A 20,227-nucleotide genomic window follows, 5' to 3' on the forward strand; every position below is an offset into this window, starting at 1 on the left:
CGAGCCAACCGTTGAGACGCACATTTCTAATGATTTTGGTTAAAAACGACATAATCAGAAAAGAGCACTGGGAAAGTTTGGAACTAGATCAAAAGGTGATGGGAGTGGGACTTTAAGTTGGAGAAGGCAGGAGTTTGAGGAAAAGCAACAAGATTGAAGGTATAAGAAAACGTTTCCACATATTTTGAAGAGAGATGCAATGAGATCATGCATAGAGGGGGCTGATGCTAAACTTTTGGGACACTTTCAAATAAAGTAGAATCTGCTCCTTTTCTAAGTAAAAAGTTAAAATATATATATATATATATATATATATATATATATATATATATATATATATATATATATATATATATATATATATACACACTTAAATTAACTATGTAAATTGCAAATATTTAAATAAATTTAGAACTTCACAGTCTACTCAGACTGTCAATAACATCCATGTCCAAAAAAGTTTAGACGTTTTAAAAATCTCTCCTCAGGCAGTCTGTCAAACTAAAAAAGGCAGATCACCTGAAATGTGTAAAAAATTATCTTAATAATACAAAAAAAGGCAAGAACAAATCCTGACATAAATAAAAGTCACCTTTAATGGAAGTTTTTCTTTCACACGCACACAATCGAGCTTTCCGTCCGAAAGATGCTGCACATTCACCCAGAACAGGACACACACAGGTCAGATTCATCAGACAAAAATAGATAGATATATTTAGAATCTTTACATTAACCTTGAATCATGAAACGTACAGAGGAGTGTGCACGCCTACAGTCACAACACTGGGTTTGTTTCAACTCCTCCTTTGTGTCGTACCCTGCTGTCAGTGTAAAAAAAATCTTGTTTTAAGCAACTTTTTGTTTCTCACAAGTGTGCAAATAAGACAAATTTGGAATCCTTCAGCGCTCAGTGTAGATAGTCCAGGATCCTCAGACTCCTCCCACTCAGGTCCCTCAAGTTTGAAAAAAATCAGCAGCTCCATGCTGCTTTGCCTTTCATTTTCAAGTAAAGTGCTCCTCCAGCAAGAACCACACGGCATGAGATCAGTCTCGTATTGTTTCACCACTGGTTTAAAAGAAAAGAAAATGAAACCAAAGGTCCAACGGATGAAGAACATTGGAATGTCTTTGAAGGCAGAAGCATAACGTCCCAGCAGGACCTCATACGAACTCCAGCTTGCCGTGGCCGCTGTACATCCCCCAATGCACCAGAGACAGGATCTTTTCATTGCTCGGGTCGGCCTGCCGCATCTTGTCACAGGTCAGGCAGCAGTTCTCGTGGCCCGTCACAGGCACCATGCACTCCAGGTCCAGCTTGGCCACGTGACCCTTCTTGGTGTGGTGGCCATGGAAGCTGTAGTGGAGCCGCGACAGCATCTGCTGCCGCTGGTCCTGCAGCCGCTTGTTCTCGCTGCGCAGCATCCGCAGCGCCAGCATGATGAGCAGCACCAGGATGAGGCCGCCGGCGATGGGCACGGCGATCACCGCCGCCCTGAACCACACCTCCTTGGCCGAGCCCAACTCTTGAACCCGCGTCACTAGGTTCCTGTTGTTGCCGTCTGCCTGGTATCGGCCGTCTGCGCAGACAAAACAGCAGGTCAGACACACAGCTGCTGCTTGATGTCAGCTTTTAATCATGAAGCCAGTCTCATCTGAACTAATTCCAGAAGCAGGAAGAGCAGCTCTCTTGAGCTACGGTCACTCCGCCCTCGGTAACACGCGTGCGTACACGCGACCACTTACAACGAAAAGTGTAAAAACCGCATATATGCTTGTTTGACGCTTCTGTGTTCAAAATTCCTGAATTCGCACGAAGCTACAAAATTTTCTAGAACCGTTTTCAGGCTCTACAAACAAAACACAAATCTATTGAAGACACATTTGACCAATCAGGAACTGGGATTTGGTGGAACTACTGGGTGGACGGCCTCCCTTTTGATACACAAAAGGGCCAACTGTTTGAAAATTGATCATGGAGAATTTACTCATTAATAATGGGCCGAATGCCCAGTGTGAATGTAGCTCCCCTCCTTCAAACTCTGCTATTTCTACCCAACATGCAGACATTGGAGGCACAAAGTTAGTAGGAAACGCAATAAAACACACTTCCAAGCACTCATGGGTAAACTAGCTGCTCCCTGCCTGTTCTGGCACAGCGCAGCAGCTCATGAAAACTCCAGGCAAAGTTTTGTTAAGCTGGAAAATAGGAAAAAACAACTTGTGTCTCCATAAACATCAAGCGTTTCCTGACCCCTAAAGAGCCATGCATCCCTGCTGAAGCTGAGAATGAACCAACAAATAAGAGAAACCACAGAGTTCTGTCCAAATCCATCCTTTTCCACAGGTTAAGCGTTGCGGTTCGACTCCCCCGAATTTCCTTGCTCACCTGCAGAGTCCTTGGTGTGGGCCAGGTCGTGCAGGCCTCTGTAGTTGCACATGTCGTCGTGGCAGCACTCCAGCACCAAAGCCCCGCTGAGGCCGTCGGCAGCAGTGGCGGCTCTCCGGCTGCTGCAGGCGTCGGCGGCGCCTGCCTCCAGGCACCCGTGGGTGAGGGGGGAGTTTGCGTTGAGCGGGTCGAGGACCCTGGTGAAGCAGGCGTTGGCCTCCGACTTGCACATGTAGCCCGTGGCCACACAGTGCGGCGCGTCACAGTAACACCTTATTTCCCCTGAAAGATTACAAACAAACCAACAAAAAAGTCCACTTTAATTTCAGGCAATAAGCAGCCAGGTAAGCCCCCACCCCCCTGCTTTTGTCCCATTATAGAACAGAGAAAATGCAGCTTCTAATTAGCGGTTGCTCTCAGAATGAAAACATGCAACCAGGAAGATGAAGGGGGGTGGAGGTCTGGAGCGCCCTGCAGGATCTCCGTCTCCCCTCCCCAGCACACACGCAAGGCTTCACTTGTGGTCAGGACTGGGGTGTGGTGGGAAGGGGGTGGCAGAGTGCTCCGAGGTCCCATCTGAAGAGCGCTCCAGCAACCTTATCATTAAGGCTTCCTGCTTCCAAGAGCTGCTCATTTCTGCACAGACCTTAAATCAGCGCCTGCGCTCACATGGCAGATTGGCCTAAAATAACCTCAGAAAAAGAGCAAACAGAGGCGTTTTAGAGCCCCCCCCCCCCTCAACTCAAAGTGAGCGTTTGAGAGGGCAGCAGCGCATTCATCAGATCAGTGTTTTCCCTGTGAATGATTGGAGCGGCAGGGCTCAGGCAGGTCATTTGGAGAATATTTCATTAGGAAGGAGAGGCCCCTTTGTGGGCAGGGGGAGAGGGAGCAGGAGGGGGGCAGAACTGCTTTCCTTTTAGCCCTTATGTTAATATTAATGGGAGCCACAAAGCTGAGTTGTGATTGAGGTCAAACTAAGATAAAGAGTTCAGAAAGTGATAGGAATCTAACTTTTTAAGGCAACTTTTACACTATTTAGGACTAATTTATCCCTAATAATAGCCCAGGAAGGTACATTCTGGTTTTAAATCCTCAAAGTTAGATCAGATCATCAGATTTGGGTTGTTTAGAACCTTCAGCGTGAAGTATGCCATGTTAGGTTGAGGTGCAGCTCGGTTTTTATCAGCTTCAAACAGTTTGAAACAAAAACACGCCTTGTCAGCAGAGCAAAGTCGAGACCTACCTTTGGTGAGGAGGATGGCCATGGCACACAGTTCCAGTTGTAGCCAGATGGAAACGAAACTGGACTGGCGATCCATTTACTCCAGGTTGGTGCGCCGCGGAGCGTCCTGTATTTCCAGTGGCAGAGGCAGGGGCGCGCGCGCTGAGCAGGGAGCAGAGCTACGGCGACAAACGAGGCATTTTGAGCTGAAACACGACAGCTCACGAGGCCGACGGGGACGCCGGGAGACCAAATTCACCCAGAAACGTTTCCCCTTTCCGCATGGAAGCGAGAGAAAAAACTGGCCGACTTATTTTTTGTGAAAGTGGCCCGACATTACATGAAAACAAAAACAACCGTATTTCTTCAAGTCCGAAAGTGTACTCCGGTGAAGAAATAGTTACTCTGTCTCCACGTCTCCGCGAGAGCGAGTGTACGGGAGCATCACGTCTGTATTCCTGGTTAGTAAGACGGTCCAAAGAGAACAAGTCCGCCGGAGGACCGATGACTGGATTCAGACCTGTGGCACTCTCGGAACCCCCGAAGAAATAGCTGTGTTCAAGCGACGCCCCGCCCTCATCCACCTGATTGGTCAGATAACAAGCTAAGTGTATGAACTGCACGTGTGACAACACAACTTCCGTTTAAGTTCTTTCAAAATAATACACATCTAAGGTTTAAACAAATCCATGTCCTGTTGTCAGTATTTTAATTTAGTTAATATTATTATTTCATTTTACTCTTAAAAAAGTATATACAATTATATTTAAAAAATAAACAATAGCTAAATAAAATAAATGATCTATTTTGTGTTCAATTAAAACTGGGAAAACACTGTGGGGAATTACTGTCTACTGTTGGTTTCCTAATTCCTTCGTTTTTGGGGGTTGTTATTTTTGAATGTTTATCCCACTTTTTTTTATCTAAAAACATTTGTTTTCTCATTTATATCCTTAAAATGTATACTGGGTTAACGTTTATGCATGAAAAAATCAAGTGCATGCCCAAAAAAATCTATTCAAATCATATCCTTATGCATTTTTTCACTCACCTACGCATTTCATGGCAATATTATCTTATAATTGAAACAACAATAGAGTAACAAAGTATTGGATCACAGCAAATAAGACAAATTTTGCATGGCTCTGAAGTGGTTTGTGCTTTCCTTTTTTTAAAGTGTATTTATTACAGCAATAGAAATTCCCGAAGTGTTTTTTACTTTTGCTAAATGTTTAAACAGTGGTGGCAATTTTCAACCTTTTAATCCGTGCACAATGATTAAAGAGGCCGACATCAGACCTTTTATTTTTTAAGACTTCCGTTTGTTGTGTCCTTTACATTGAATAGCTTGACGGAAGCGACATACATACATTCATTCATGTTCCCTCATCTCCATAACATTACGGTCCACATGTCATTACTGAATGCTTCCAGTCCCGTTTCAGTCATCCAGCTGTGAATACTCTGAATCTTAACATATTAAATTAGTTTATAACGTATTATTTGGAATTTTTTTCAGAATAAAAACTGGTTTTATTGAAGCGTGACTGAGCGGGGATGCTGTGAGGTGTGGTGTCAGGTCAGCAGGTAAATGCAGCGTCATCACGCCGGCCGCCAGGTTGACGCCGCGCTGAGCCGCCTCCCTTCAGGCCACCCGTCTGCTGGGAGGCGCGCACGACTCACACAAACAAGCAATCTACAGAGAAGTGCATGGCGCCACCGAGACGACACGCAGACTCGCAGCGCACGCGCACGGACACTTTGCCCTTTACAATAGTGATAGCTCTGCTTTCATCCTTTTTCCCCCCCAGAAAAATCTCTGCAGTTTTCCCCCAAGCGCGTCCACGAGGAAACTTTTATTTTGCGTGGAGGGGTTCTCCCCACTGCGCAGATCCCTCCGGTCACGCGTCTGCGCAGTGTCCATGCCTGCAGACTTAGTAGGAGCATCCGTGCGCTTTTTACTGTGGCCCTCAAACAACAGGATGAGGATCCTGCTTTCGGGGGGGGGTTGCACACTGCAATTACCGCAATTATGTGCAATTCCGCAGAGGCGCCAGTCCCCCGGCTGCTGGGACAATTCCCCATCTGCATGTGTGAAACGAGTAAAAGGTGCGCAGACGCTCGGGTTTTCCTACATTGGGGACAAATCCAGTTCTGGTATTCTGTTTGGCTCCTAACCTCGACAGAGTCGCTCATCAGGTACCGTTGACACTAATATGACTTTCATTTGAACTTAGACTGGTTGGAAAAGCAGCTCCAAGCGCTGGAAGCTGCTGTTAACCTTTTACTGATAGGTAAACACCACCACCTAGCGGACATAGTTGGTATTGACCTTCCAAAATTGGGAAACAAACAACACAAAATAAATAAACAAACAAGACAATAAGGGACTTGATTTTGAGTCATAGCACAAGGGGTGTGTCTTTAATGTATTGAGATATTAAAGAAACAGTTTGTGAAACTTTTGACTGATCTTAATCTGGATAATCCTCCAATAGTCTTTTGATCTATTTTAAAATCGTTCCAAGTGGTCTTTTAATTATGATAATGATGTATTTAGCTAAAATAAAAAAACTTTGTCAATTTTTAAAACATAGTTTCTGCAGAGCAGCAGTAATTCATCAGGGATTCACCTCTGAGCTGCCTCTGTACTCATTTCCCATGATCCCTTGGCGTACACTCTCTCCTGCTAGTGTACAGCTCCTCACACCCCCAGCCTAACATTACCGGTGCAACAAAAATGGTGAGCAATAATGAAGTTAACCAGTCGTACAGTTTAGATCCCAATTCTAGCACAGGCGAGGAAAACAAAGGCGTACATGGATCTATTTGTCTGCAAGTGGAGCGGAGCAGGGAGCCTGAGGCCTGCCGTTGCAACTTTGACGTCAGAGCTACAAGCTTTTTCTAATGGCATTTTATCGTCTGCTCCTGATTCAAGACAATTTGAATAAAGAAATACTCAGAAAAGGCATTTGTAATCTTAAATTTCTTTACATGTATCCTTTACCATAAGAAAAATGCTACATGAACAAGTGAAAAACACCAAAATCCTGATTTTCATCGGAGTGTGTCTTTAAATGGTATTTTTTTAGAAGATAGAAACTCAAACGTTCAGCATTGAGCATGAAAAAGGATTTGCTGTTGTTTAAAGATGTAATAACTTTAAAACATTTTTGTAACATAATTGTATTAGCTTACAAATGATACACGAAATGTTTTGTTTTTTCAATAAAAAACGTTTTGTTCATCTTTAGTCGTTAAAATGACTGAAATGTTTCTCTTAGTCTAGGAAAAGTTTGTTTGACCTGATCAGAACATTTTTAGTTTGTTTTGCATTTTCAGGTTTGTTTGAGGGGGTCAAAAATGTTCCCCCTCCTTGATTGTCTGTGTTTTAATCTATGGATTGCAAAGTTCAGGCGACATGGAGTGGACTTTAGTGTCCTGGGGGGAGAACACCTACCTTTGCATTGTTATCACAGGGGAAAATGCTGTTCAAAGCCCACCCCCCGGTGAGAAAACAGGAGCGCGTCTCCAGCTGAAAGAATGGGCGTCAATAAGTTCTTCAGCACACAGGGTGGGGTTCAGCGTAGGGGGCTTTTTCAGCTTTGTCTTGCCCCCCACAGGTCGCTGCGTTGGCTTTCACACGTTAGTAGACGCAAGTGTGACCTGTCTGTTTAACAAAGCCCCCCCCCCATCCTGGTGCTGCACCAATGACTGTCTAAAACATCAACTTTTCATCTTTTGAGATCCTCAAACTAAATAGATATCTTCACATTCATGAGCGGAAAGTGAAGGGCATCTGTCAGGCAGCTTCCTCTGACAGCTCCTGGACTTCCTTCCCTCCCTTTGATGTCAACCATATCGGTGTCTGTGGAGGATCAGAGCCAGGCAGGCTGTCTCCATCCCGCAGGATCCAGTTTATTCTACTCAACATCATTTTACAAATATTTCAGGCAGTCTGTGTACAGTGGGGAGGCGGGGAAAGCGCTCCTCCCAGCTTTCATGTTAAAAGCGGAGCATTGTTTGATCAGAGCTGCTCTCAGACAGGAAGCCGACGGCGTCCACCTCCGTCTCTGCGTGAGATCTCATTCAGCAGCACTCTGCTGGCTCAGCGTCTCTCGGGTTAGGATCACAGATAATCTCATCATCAGGAAAACCAATCCCCACTCCATGGTTTCTTCTAAACATAAAAATGAATGTTGTTGAAAGAACTAATAATTGTGTTAATATAGATCACTTTGTACATTTTTTTAACTTAAAATGGAGAAAAAGCAGTTGTAGAGGATCAAGAATTAAAGTGCTTCTTTGCTCAATTACATGCAGGTGCTTCCCTCTGCTGGCAGCTTTTGGTACAACAAGTGATTTGAAAAGTGGGAAAAGCTCATTTAAATGTTAAAAAATGATTTTTTTCCCCCCCAGGTATTAGATTATGTTTACTTGTTGTCTCATAAAAATAAAAAAACAGACATACTGATGAAAAAACTCAATTAACAGAGTTCTAATTTTTTGTTTCAGCTCTTATTTGACTTTCGATTGATTGTTGTGTCTTTGGCTCCGCCTCTATAGTTCTCCCTGTTTCCTGCTCCTCATTGAGCCTCAATGATCAATTATACTTTTACACACACAATATTTTTCATTCCTGCTGGTAGACTGCTGGATCCACACCCCGGATCCACATGAGTAAAAGATGGACAACTTTTAGGAGTCCCACTTTTCTTTGTCAGAGGTCTTTTTTCTTTTCTTCTTCTTCTGTTTATTTCTCTGACATTCTTTAAAGTCCTCGTGGATGAGTTGACAGCATTTTTGTAACATTTGTTGAAGGTTTAACACAAAAACTATGAGCTTTCTCTGAATTTCAGTGAAGTGAAGTCAGTCCCATTTGTTCCAGAGGTATGACAGTTATAAACTAGAGAATGTTTGGCTGTAGCTCCATAGAAAGCAGCAGGATTTTCCTGATCTATTACACATGGATCCCACTTTCACTCATGTCATTTTTTCATCAATGACCCTGCAGATGATCCTGATTCTGGAATGGATTTATCAGTTTGTCTATAAAGGAAGATTTAGAAATGTTTTTAGACACCAATAGTGATGAAGAACTCTGTCTATCTAAAATGAGCTTTAAAATGCAACAAATGAAGCTTTTTGGAGCTATCACATTTTCACATTTTTATGCAATCTTTTTGTTCAACCCATGGCATAAAAGCTGAAAGTCTGCATTTCAATGGCATCTGAGTTGTTTTATTTAAAATTCACTGTAGTAATGTACAGAAACAAAATTAGAAAGAATGTGTCTGTCCAAATATTTATGGTCCTGACTGTACATATATAAATACACACACGTACACAATATATATATATACACAATATATATATATATATATATATATATATATATATATATATATATATATATATATATATATATATATATATAGATATAGATATAGATATATATATATATATATAGATATATATATATAGATATTTAGTCCCGAGATTGATTCTCGAGACGTCTTCGTCAAGTATCGACCTTTTACTTACGTGTAAAGACCCTGTAAAAGGTTATATTCAATGAGTTATATCACTAGAGGAGACACGCCCGTTTTAGAAGCCTGGCCGACGGTGGCGGAGCGCGACGCCATCTTGGTGAGGTCGACGACGCCCACATGACAATGATTTCCATTGCTTTTAGAGGTGTCTAAGTAGCTTTTATATACTATACAGTGATCCCTTGATTATCGCGGGGGTTACGTTCCAAATAGAACCCGTGATAAGCAAAACCCGTGAAGTAGAAACCTTTATTTTTTTACAATTATTATACAATGAAATTCACTATTATACATTGAAAAGAAAGAACAAACCATTTAACAGGCTAAATCAATTGTTTTTTTAACAAATAAAAGTACTTTAGAAACGTTTTTAAACAAATAACTTCTGTAGTGTGCTGTCAAATAATAATTTCAATCATCGATAAGAACAGAAGGCTTTAAATTGCGGAGATTAGCCCCGCCCACCGCGACCCGAGTGGATTAAACGGAGGAAAATTTAAAATGATTATGAAAAAAATAAAAAAGTACAGTGGGACAGATAGTGACTCCGGTCTTCTTTTTCACTGCTCTTCATACTGAGCCGCTGCATCCTCTGCAGCGTTTTTTCCTTCTGAAGCCCGCGGTGCAGCTGCAGGTGTGTTTGTTCGGGAGAGGAACATAGTGATAGGCAGTTGTTGTCGCTCTTTTTTCTTCTTTGCTAAAGATCCTTATACACCGACATGCCCCCATCGATTATGTTGGAGAACTGTTATGAACGGCTCATCAAAGGGTCCCATTCTTGAGCTACTCGCTGAGTGACTTTTTAGCCAATCAGAATGCAGAACACAATGCACAATCCAAATCCGTGAAGTAGCAAAACCGTGAAAAGTAAACCGTGATATAGCAAGGGATCACTGTATATATTTTTACATTTATATATATATTTATACATATAGGTAAATACATTATATTTATATATATAATATATATATATATATATACATACATCATTTGTTGTTGTTAAAGAAGAGAAACAGTCAGCCTTAAAAGCTCAAACTTTAATGAAAATGCATTGTTGCAGGGTTCTTACAAATAAAAAAATTATTACAAAGAATTTTTAAAAATAATTTCTAAACATTTAGAAGTTCTAGACCTCTTTGACATGTAATTTAAATTATTTAGAAAAACCCAACAATAAGTCAATAATATACAAATAATAATAAATCAATAGTGAATCAATACAAACAATAAATAATAAAAATAAATAAATAATAAGTCAATAAATAATAATAAAAACAAGTCTATTAATAATAATAATAATAATAATAATAATAATAATAATAATAAATATTCAAAAGAAGTACAAAAATAAAACAATAGATTTATCCTAAAAAAAAAAACAACAACAAATAAAAACAATAGATTTATACTGATTCATGTGAGTGATCAATTTGTGTAACACAGATGTTATGGTGTCGGGTTTCAAGCAAACAGTCTGGCCTCTTATCAAAATGTGTTTCCACAAAATGTTCTGAACATATCCAGACTGTATTACTAGTTGGTACCACAGTGATCCATCTGGATTAGCTCTTTTTATTGCTAAGATCCACTTTTTCCTTAAGTCTGAATCCTTTGGAAACGTGCAAAAAAAGTTCAGTCACTGAGTCAGAAATGTATAAATCTATATTACTATAATAGCCTAGTATGCTGTATACAGGTTTAGCAAAATAAAATGTACATTTATGTCGACAGCAAATTATCCGTACATCATGCAGCATGTTGATAATAGCCCTGCAGCATCATGCATGTCAACATGTGTACGATTAATGAAGCCCCTGCAGCATAAAAAGAAAAAATTATAGTACTTACGTGTGAAATGATATACCTTCCTCCTTCATGGACTCATTTCTCTGATTTTGGCAGTTGAAACCCAAACAATGAACTGGTATTATGCAAAAAACGTGTTCACATGCATCCACTGCAGCAGTAAGTCGACCTCACCAAGATGGCGGTGCTCTCCTCCCATGAGGAACCACGTGATGTCTCCTCTAGTGATATAACTCATTGGGGAAAACAATGAGAAGCGAAAGCAACAACTTTTTTTTTTCTTTTTTTTTTTTTACTTTATTGAAGATATACAGGATACAAATTCAAGTCAATTTTAAGTACACAGACAAAACAAAGAGTAACAAAATGTGCCAGGGGAACATAAAGAACAAAAGAGAAAAAAAACAAAAATTATCAACAAGAGCAGAAACGCAGTAAGTTGCTATTCTGTACATCTAAAAAATTCGGGGGTGTCAAAGGTTCTTATAGCTTTGGGGTTGGAAGAATATTTTATTGCTTTGATATATTGGTTTAACTCAATCATAAAAAGTTTGAATAAGGGCTTTTTTTCAGAAAATTTGCATTTATGTATGCGGAATTTGGCTAGTATTATCAAAAGGTTAATTAAATAGTATTCCCTTCTTAGTGAATTATTAACACTATAAAAACCAAATAATATATCCTTGTATACCAAATCAAATTTTTCATAAACTTTACATCGAACAAAGGAGGTAATGTCTTTCCAAATATTGCTGTTGGGGGGCATTTCCAGAAAAGATGTATTATTGTTTCAGTGTCTAATTTACAGAAGGAGCAGTTTTTATCAATGTCTATGTGTAATGAGGATTTGGCTGGGTAGATTCTGTGAAGAAGTTTAAAACAAACATCCCGGTGTTTATTTGAAATAAAATATTTGGAGGACAAATTCCAAACTTTCTTCCATTCAATATCTGGGGCAAATTTTCTCCAATAGTGGGTCACATAGGGTACAACTGCAATATCTTTCTGAAACAGTGATCTTATTTTTTTTATTTCTTGTAGATGTTCTAGTAGTAAAGCAGGTCTTACCAATATTTGTTTCAAATAAAGAGACTGAACGTGAGGGTAAAGGGTGAACAAGACCTTTAAATAACATTATAACGCCTTTAGGAATAGCATCCATGACTATTGCAAATTCTTTGGGGGTAACTGGAATATTATAAGTGGTCAAAAATTGATTATATGACATTAAACACCCTCCTGAGTTAAAAAGTTGATTTACATAGAGTATATTATTTTGAAACCAGTAAGGGAAGAATAAAAATTTATTTTTGTACAAAATATTAGTATTATTCCAGATATAAAAGCTGTGAGGAGAAAATGAATGTTTATAGATTAGAGACCAGGCCAGAAGCATTTGTTTGTGAAAATTTGCTAATTTAATGGGCAACTTTTGAATGTTATAGTTAGATTGGAGAAGAAAAGGGAGTCCACCGAGTTTAGAAAATAAATAGTTTGGAATAAAATTCCATAAGGAATCTGGGTTGCTAAGAAATTTCTTAATCCAATTGATATTAAAGGTGTAATTTAAGGTGGTGAAATCTAAGACATTAAGTCCTCCTGAGTCTATTGTGTTCAAAAGCACTTTATCTTTAATGTAGTGAGTTTTATTTTTCCAAATAAATTTGTAAAGTATTTTATCAACGGTTTTACATGTGGATGCGTTAACATTGAGGGCAAGTGCTGGATATGTCAATCTGGAGATTCCTTCAGCTTTGGATAATAAAGTTCTTCCTCTTAAAGTGATGTCCCTCTGAAGCCAGCGGTTAAATCTCTTTTTGGTCTTTTCAGTTAGGGGATTAAAATTTAGGTTGCATCTATCCTCTGTGTTTTTAGAAATCATAATTCCAAGATAAGTAATTTGTGATTTTACAGGTATACCATGTAAAACTGAGTGAGCGCATTCTGAAATAGGTAAAAGTTCACATTTATTTATATTAAGTTTAAGGCCAGAAGCTTCTGAGAATTTATGAATAAGGTTGATTACAACAGGAATTTGATCTGAATTTTTCAGAAAAAGAGTGGTGTCGTCAGCAACTTGACTTATGAGAATTTGTTTATCAGCGACTGAAATGCCATGGATGTTATTTTCCTGGATGAAAGCTGCAAGCAGTTGTGCTGCTAGCAGGAATAAATAAGGGCTCACTGGACAGCCTTGGCGTACCCCCCTACCCACCTGAAATCTTGGAGACGTACCATATTAAAGTTTTATTGTACTGTTAGAATTATTGTAGAGAGTTTTAATAGCTTTTACAAAAAATAGTCCAAACCCAAATTTTTCTAGAGATCGATAAATGAATTCATGTTCTAGGCAATCAAAGGCTTTATAAAAGTCCAAAAACAGAATAAAACTATTCTCATTTATTAGTTCGGAATAATCCAATAAATCCAAAACTAATCTGATGTTATTAGTAATATGTCTATTAGACATCAATCCTGATTGGGATTCGTCTATAATAGATGTTAAGGTGTGTTTAATTCGTTTGGCTAAAATTAGAGCTAATATTTTATAGTCATTATTAAGTAACGAGATAGGTCTCCAGTTATCAATTTGAAGTTTATTCTTATTAGGTTTGGGTATTAGTGATATAATACCTTGTGTTAGAGTAGGGGGTAGTTTTCCCAGATTAATACTTTCAGTGAGCATATCCAGGATAAAAGTACTAAGTTCCGTTGAAAAGTTTTTGTAAAATTCACTTGACAATCCATCATTACCAGGAGATTTGTTCTTTTTTAGAATCATTATAGCATCTTGCACTTCCTCTAAGGTTATACTGGCATCACAGAGTTTTTTATGTGTTTCACTGATAATCTTACAATGTTTAATAGAATCTAGCAGCTCACGCGTTTTAACTTCTGAGTAATTAGAGGAGTAAAGTTTGTTGTAAAAGTCAGAGCAAAATGAGCCAAGAATTTTATGATCTGTTTCAATTTTGTTGTTAATTTGAAGAGAATCCATAGAGTTCTTGCTGAAATTAGAATTTTCTAGTCCAAAAAAATTGGAAGAACATTGTTCCCTTTCTTCCATCCACTTTGCTCTAGATCTTATAAATGCACCTTGTGTTTTCCTTTTATACATCTCTTCCAGCTTGTTCTGATATTCACCAAGTTCTATCAGCTCATTTTCAGTGATGTTCTCACTGCTTTTATTAGACAAGGAAGCAATTTTAGAGCAAAGTTCATTTTCCTCTTTCCTTCTAAGTTTTGCTAAGTTACTACTATAAGATCTCATAAATTTCCCAATATCAAATTTTAATAATTCCCATTTAGGTCTGAATATTTTTAATTCAGTAGCTTCTTCCCAGTACGATTGTATTATTTTTTTTTTGTCATTTCTATTACAGTGTTGTGGGACAGAAGACTGTTATTTATTTTCCAGCAACCAGCCCTGGGAATTTTGGACATTGGGGAGAGAGTTAACTTTAGGGTGAGTATCATATGGTCAGAAAAGGGAGCTGGATGAGAATTCACATCAACATTAGTCACATTAATTCTTTTTGATGTCAGCAAGTAATCAATCCGAGATTGTTTAGAATAATCTATGGTGTGCCAAGTAAATGATTTTAACGAAGGGAATTTCGCTCTAAAAGCATCCACAATTTCAAATTTATCCATGAAATTTTCTAAATACTTATTGTTTGGATTAGTTTTTTTAGGAGGGTGTCTATCTAAGGTGTTGTCATTAACAACATTGAAATCACCACCAAAAATCAAAAAGGCCTCAGGATATTTTTTAAGCCACAAACTAATTTTTCCATCCCATAAATCAAATAACTGACTGTTTTCCAAAGGAGAGTTGTAGCCATATACATTAGAAATGATCACCACATTCTGGGAGATTAACAGCACCATAATAATCAAATGCCCATTAGGGTCACTGTAGTGATGGATGATTTCTCCAAGAAACTTATCCTTTAAAATCAAAAGACCAGCCATTTTTTTAGAACCATGAGCTCCCCATATTTCTTTACCCCACTGACTTTTCCAAAAGTTTAAATCTTCCTTTGTGCTATGAGACTCCTGAATAAAACAAAAATCACATTTTAATTGTTTGATGAACAAAAAAACTGCTTTGCGTTTCAAAATATTTCTTAAACCCCTGGCATTAAAAGAAAGAAACTATAAAGACATGAACAGTAGAACAAATTCTCAACAGAGAACAATAAGGAGAAATGTGAACTTCAGAAGAGTGCTTCTTACTTTAAGAAACACGTTGGAACTCGAGCTTCACTTACTCAGAATATTAACATGTTTAAAGCCTAATAATGTCATTAAAAACTAAGTGACGTGAATAGTCACATTTTAACAACCAAGATCAAAACAGAAAGATTATAACTAAGTTTCCCAGACACCTTGAAGTTAAGTTTTCTACCAGAAAGTAGTCAGAGTGGTGTCCCACATCATCCTCAGGATGGTATCATGGTGACGGTTAGGTGGAAGGGGGCAGGAACAACTCGGTGCCATTGGCGAAGGCGCGTCCAGCAACGAAGTAAGCCGTTTTGCCTTCAGCCCAAGCATCTCTCACCAGCGGCCAAAGGAGGCGTTGTTTCTCCCGGTCAGAAGCAATGAGGTCTTCAGAGAATCGCATATTGTTTTCTTTCAGGTATCTGGACTTTTTGGCTGCTTTCCAGAGAGCATCTCTCAGGGCGCGGGAGGAAAATTGGAGGATGATGTTCCGTGGCGTGGTCTTATTAATGTCTCTCTTCCCAAGTCTGTGCATGATGGCGAGTCCTTCATTTACCTTGATGTTTTCATCCAGTAAGGTTTTCTGGCAGATGGTGATGACTTTAGCTTTCACATCTTCGGTGTTGTTTTCTGGAACCCCGGCCAGCCGCAGGTTCCACCGTCGAGAATAACGCTCCAGCTCTTCAATGCCATGCGCTGTTCCCCCATTGTAACTTTTGTGTCCATCTCCTTCATTTTAGTTTTCATTTCCTTCAGTTCCTCCGAAAGGAAATCAATAGTTTTTTTCAGACCCTCAATTTTCATACAGTTCTCCCCCACCATATTTTCAATGGAGTCAGATCTTGAGTTAATGAGGCAAGAGAGTTTGGAAACAATGCCTACAGGGTCTTCGATTTCAGAAGCTTTACCTTTTTTCAGAAGTGGGGACTTCAGTGGCGTATCAGGGAGGGGGGTCAAAGTAAAATCGTCAGCTTTCATTGAGTCTGTTGCAGCCGCTTGGTTAGCATAGTTGTGTGCGTCTATAACACAGCCTTTTGTGGGCAGACTTTCTCGCTCTTTCCGTTTATTTTCGGGTTTTGGCATGGTGGTGATATAAATATACGGTTGTTGTTGTCACAGTCTTTTTAATTTTGGCTTTAACAAGGCTTTTTAAGCGGAGCTCGAGCGCGAGTGTCTTACCGAGACGCCATCTTGGCCGACCAACCAAGCAACAACTTAAAAGACGCGCCGGCAGCATGGAAGCTGCATCAACGGAGTTGTGTGAGAAAGCCGTGGCTGTTGCTGGCCTGAAGCCGACACAGCCCAGCGCGGATACTTTTTTTCCAAACGAAGCTTCCGCCGTCTTCTGTGAGACAGAGCACCGGCAATAACTAACAACGGAAAACAAAACGGGAGGTGGAGAACGAGGGATTTCGGTTTTTATTGAACGCATTAGAGCCACGCTTTGACATTCCCTCTTGGAAATACTGAAAAAAGGATCCCTGCGCTGTACGGCCAGACCAAAGTTACGGTTGAGATGGAAACGGAAGAAAGAGAGGCATCCATCCGTTAGACCCCCCCTTCTCCTTTAAGCAGAGGTAGACAGGCAGCTTGACGCTAAAAAGCCTGTGGTTCTCCAGAAAAACATGAACATTTAAACATACATCACATGCAGCTTTTGCCCAATCGTGTTGTTCACAAAGATGTTTACTTTTAGATGCACTTTAAGTTCTTCGTGTATTTTATCCCTGGTCATTTATTTTGAAAGCAGTTTATGTCTTAAATAACTTAAAGGAATGTTCCTAGCTACTTCATTTTTATTTTTCTGGGAGAATTTTATTTTTGTTTACTCCACATTTCCACTAAATGGTGTCTTATTTTTAACAAAGACGATATAATTTGTTCACAGAATTAATATCTGATTAACAGCTATTTCTTTTAAATTAAGCAATGGCTATGCTTTTGTTTTTCAAAAGTTAATAACAATGTGTCTGGCATCTACTTGACTTATTCATTTTTTATCCTGTTTACAGCAATTTTGTACTAATTAATGACACTGCTGTTCATGTTTAATATTGTTTAAACCAAATTTTACAGATATTTCCAAATGAAAATTGTCATTGTTTGTCTAAGACATAGTATTACTGATTTCAGCAATGGTACACAAAAGTCTGTTATTCATTACACCAAATAGGACAAGTTGTTCATTATCATTATTTAAAAAATAAATGGGGAACTATTTTCCAAAAAACAGTTTTTCAAGTTCTTCTTTCTTAAAGTTTGATATATCGTGAGTTGTTAGAGACAAGATATATCGATTATCACAATATCGCCATATCGTGATAGTATCGTTATCGTGAGCAATGTATCGCAAATCGTATCGTATCGTGAGGTACCCCATGATTCCCAGCCCTAATATGAATACACACACACACACACACACACACACACACACACACACATATATCTTGTCTTTCAGGTCAGTTGCTGTCTCGCTGACCTGCCTCGCTCAGCATATCTGTGGTTGTTGGGGCTGTATACTCTAAATCAGCGTGGCAGTGTGGTATAGCCTCCTCACCTTGTGTTGTAATGCTTCAATTTCAAGTAGTGATAGGGGTTGGCTTTTGTGGATGTTAAATCAAATCAAACTTTATTTATAAAGCACTTTTTATACAAAAATATAACACAAAGTGCTTTACATTAATACACAACAAAATATAAAAACAAGCATGACGATTAAAAAAATAAATAAATAAAAATAAATAAAAAATAGGACCCCCCTCCCCGTACCTAGCCCCCCACTCCTTTCACACCTCCCACCCCCTAAATGATGGGAAAAGACAATGAGAAATAGGCTGAGCACAAAAACAAGATGGGAACGCTTATAATTGGAACCTCCCCCTCCGTGAACAGCCGCATAGACAGCCAAATGCAGCATCACAGGCGTGGGCCGCTCCGCCACAGCTAAGAGATGATGCAGGTCCCCATCCAGAGCTGCAGTGGCTGAACAGCAGCCGACCCAGAGGGAGAGGTTCCAACTGAGGAAATAAATAAAAAAAATAAAAATAGAAATGAGAATCAAAAAGTAAACATATTGATAAAAACAATAAAACTTTTAAATAAGGTAAATTAAAATAACGCGTTAAAAATCTAGTTCAAGTTCATAAAACAAGATCAAATGGATAAATAAATAATAAAAATAAATAAAACACATATAAATAAATAACTAAATGAACAGATAAATAAAAGTAGTAAAAAAATTAGCTAGAAGCCAGGTTAAAAAGATGGGTGTTTGTGAAGAATAGTTAGAAACTGCCTTTAACTTTTATTACACTAATGGTTTAAACTTAATTCACTGAGCATGTATTGTCATCTCAAAATTATATTACATTTGAAGAAAGCACAGCCAAACTATTGTTCTAACAGTTTCTTCCCATACTCCCTCTTTTCTGTGCATGTTTTCTGCTGAGCAGGCCTCAGACTTATCTTCACTTTAGCCTTGGAGCTTCCCTCCAGCAGTAACCTGTGGGCGTGATTTTCACACGAAGATCCTCAGACCATCTTCTGAATATGCTAATGCAGGGTTTTTATACCAAAGCCCATCCCTGAGCTCGTTGGTTCGGACTTTGAATGTACCATGTTCATGTCTGTCCCCTTCGTGTTTGTGCGAAGTAAAACCTCCACAAAAGATAAGTTTTGTCTCTGAGTCGTTATTCATTATTTCTGTGTGTAAGAAACTGACGGGGTTACGAACTAAAATTTAATACAGTCCTTTCTAGAGAATCCAGTTTCTTCACATTTGGTCCTTCTGAGCCGGCCGGCGCGCGCCCTGGACATCGCTGGAACCCCTGGGGGGGGTTGCCTGAAAACCGCTAGCGGTCTGAGATCACAGCCTCAGCATTGACCAATCCGCCTTCAGGATCGGCGGCCCTCGCCCTTGGGTCCGGTGGTGCCCCCGGTGACGTCGGACCCTCATCAAATAGCGACGTTCATTGCTTGAAGTGAGTACGCCACACAGAAAGTCTGTCCTCTCTTTACTTGTTAGGGTTTTATGTTGACTGTGTCTGTGTCTTGTGTGTGGGTGCCTCATCTCTTGGGGAAGAACAGAGAGAGCCGTGTGCAGTCACAGTGCTGCGCGTGCACGCTGACCACAGGAGCGCCTGCAGTCAGCCTGCTGCGGGTGCATGTGTCCTCCTTCACGGGAGATGACAGGGAGAAGTGTGTAGCGTAAGAGAAAAACCCGTCGGAAGCTGTGTGTCCCCGACGTAGGGATAGATTCGGTTGAAACCCGTCGGAAGCTGTGTGTCCCCGACGTAGGGATAGATTAGGTTGAAACCCGTCGGAAGCTGTGTGTCCCCGACGTAGGGATAGATTAGGTTGAAACCCGTCGGAAGCTGTGTGTCCCCGACGTAGAGATAGATTCGGTTGAAACCCGTCGGAAGCTGTGTGTCCCCGACGTAGGGATAGATTCGGTTGAAACCCGTCGGAAGCTGTGTGTCCCCGACGTAGGGATAGATTCGGTTGAAACCCGTCGGAAGCTGTGTGTCCCCGACGTAGGGATAGATTAGGTTGAAACCCGTCGGAAGCTGTGTGTCCCCGACGTAGGGATAGATTAGGTTGAAACCCGTCGGAAGCTGTGTGTCCCGACGTAGGGACAGAATCGGTTGAAACGTGCTGTCGGCTGTGTGGACGGCTTAGGGACAGATTCGGTTAAGGCGCGTCGTGCACGGCATTTGGGAACAAACGGAGCTCCGGGGAATTCATGTGTGTGTAACGTTTTTTATGTCTTGTCTGTGTCTGCTTTCTGCGACGGCTTCTGTGGTGTATGCTCGCTTTGATTAATGCCTCATGATGGCTTTGATTCATATCTTATTCTAAATAAATGCATAATGAATATGGTGACTCAGTTGACAAATAATTAGGCTTCTTTTCTGATTCTCCAAGCTTTTTCTGCTGATTAGATTCAGCGCTGGAGGATCCATAAAAAGGGTTACTTGGGTGGGAGCTCTGGTTTGTGATTGAAATTGAGAAGCTGGTTCTCAGGACAGCCACATCCGC

General features: G+C 39.9%; 1 protein-coding gene across 1 annotated transcript; it reads right to left on the reverse strand.

Moving 5' to 3' along the window:
* Nucleotides 1–573: 573 nt before the first annotated feature.
* bambia (BMP and activin membrane-bound inhibitor (Xenopus laevis) homolog a) lies at nt 574–4,184 on the reverse strand. Its single transcript, XM_004080883.5, has 3 exons — nt 3,630–4,184; nt 2,387–2,668; nt 574–1,577 (listed from the first exon to the last, which is right to left on the reverse strand). Exons 1-3 carry the CDS (start codon nt 3,703–3,705, stop codon nt 1,162–1,164), a joined length of 774 nt encoding a protein of 257 aa, XP_004080931.1. The 5' UTR covers nt 3,706–4,184; the 3' UTR covers nt 574–1,161.
* Between the last annotated feature and the right edge of the window lie 16,043 nt (nt 4,185–20,227).

The sequence above is a fragment of the Oryzias latipes genome, chromosome 20 (assembly GCF_053564925.1).
Source record: "Oryzias latipes strain Hd-rR chromosome 20, Olatipes_Hd-rR_3.1".
NCBI lineage: Eukaryota > Metazoa > Chordata > Actinopteri > Beloniformes > Adrianichthyidae > Oryzias > Oryzias latipes.

Coding starts and splice junctions, on each gene's coding strand:
- bambia (XM_004080883.5), bottom strand. CDS start 3,705: ATGGATCGCCAGTCCAGTTTCGTTTCCATCTGGCTACAACTGGAACTG. Junction 2,669..3,629: donor GGCCATCCTCCTCACCAAAG/GTAGGTCTCGAC, acceptor GTAATCTTTCAG/GGGAAATAAGGTGTTACTGT. Junction 1,578..2,386: donor CCACACCAAGGACTCTGCAG/GTGAGCAAGGAA, acceptor TTGTCTGCGCAG/ACGGCCGATACCAGGCAGAC.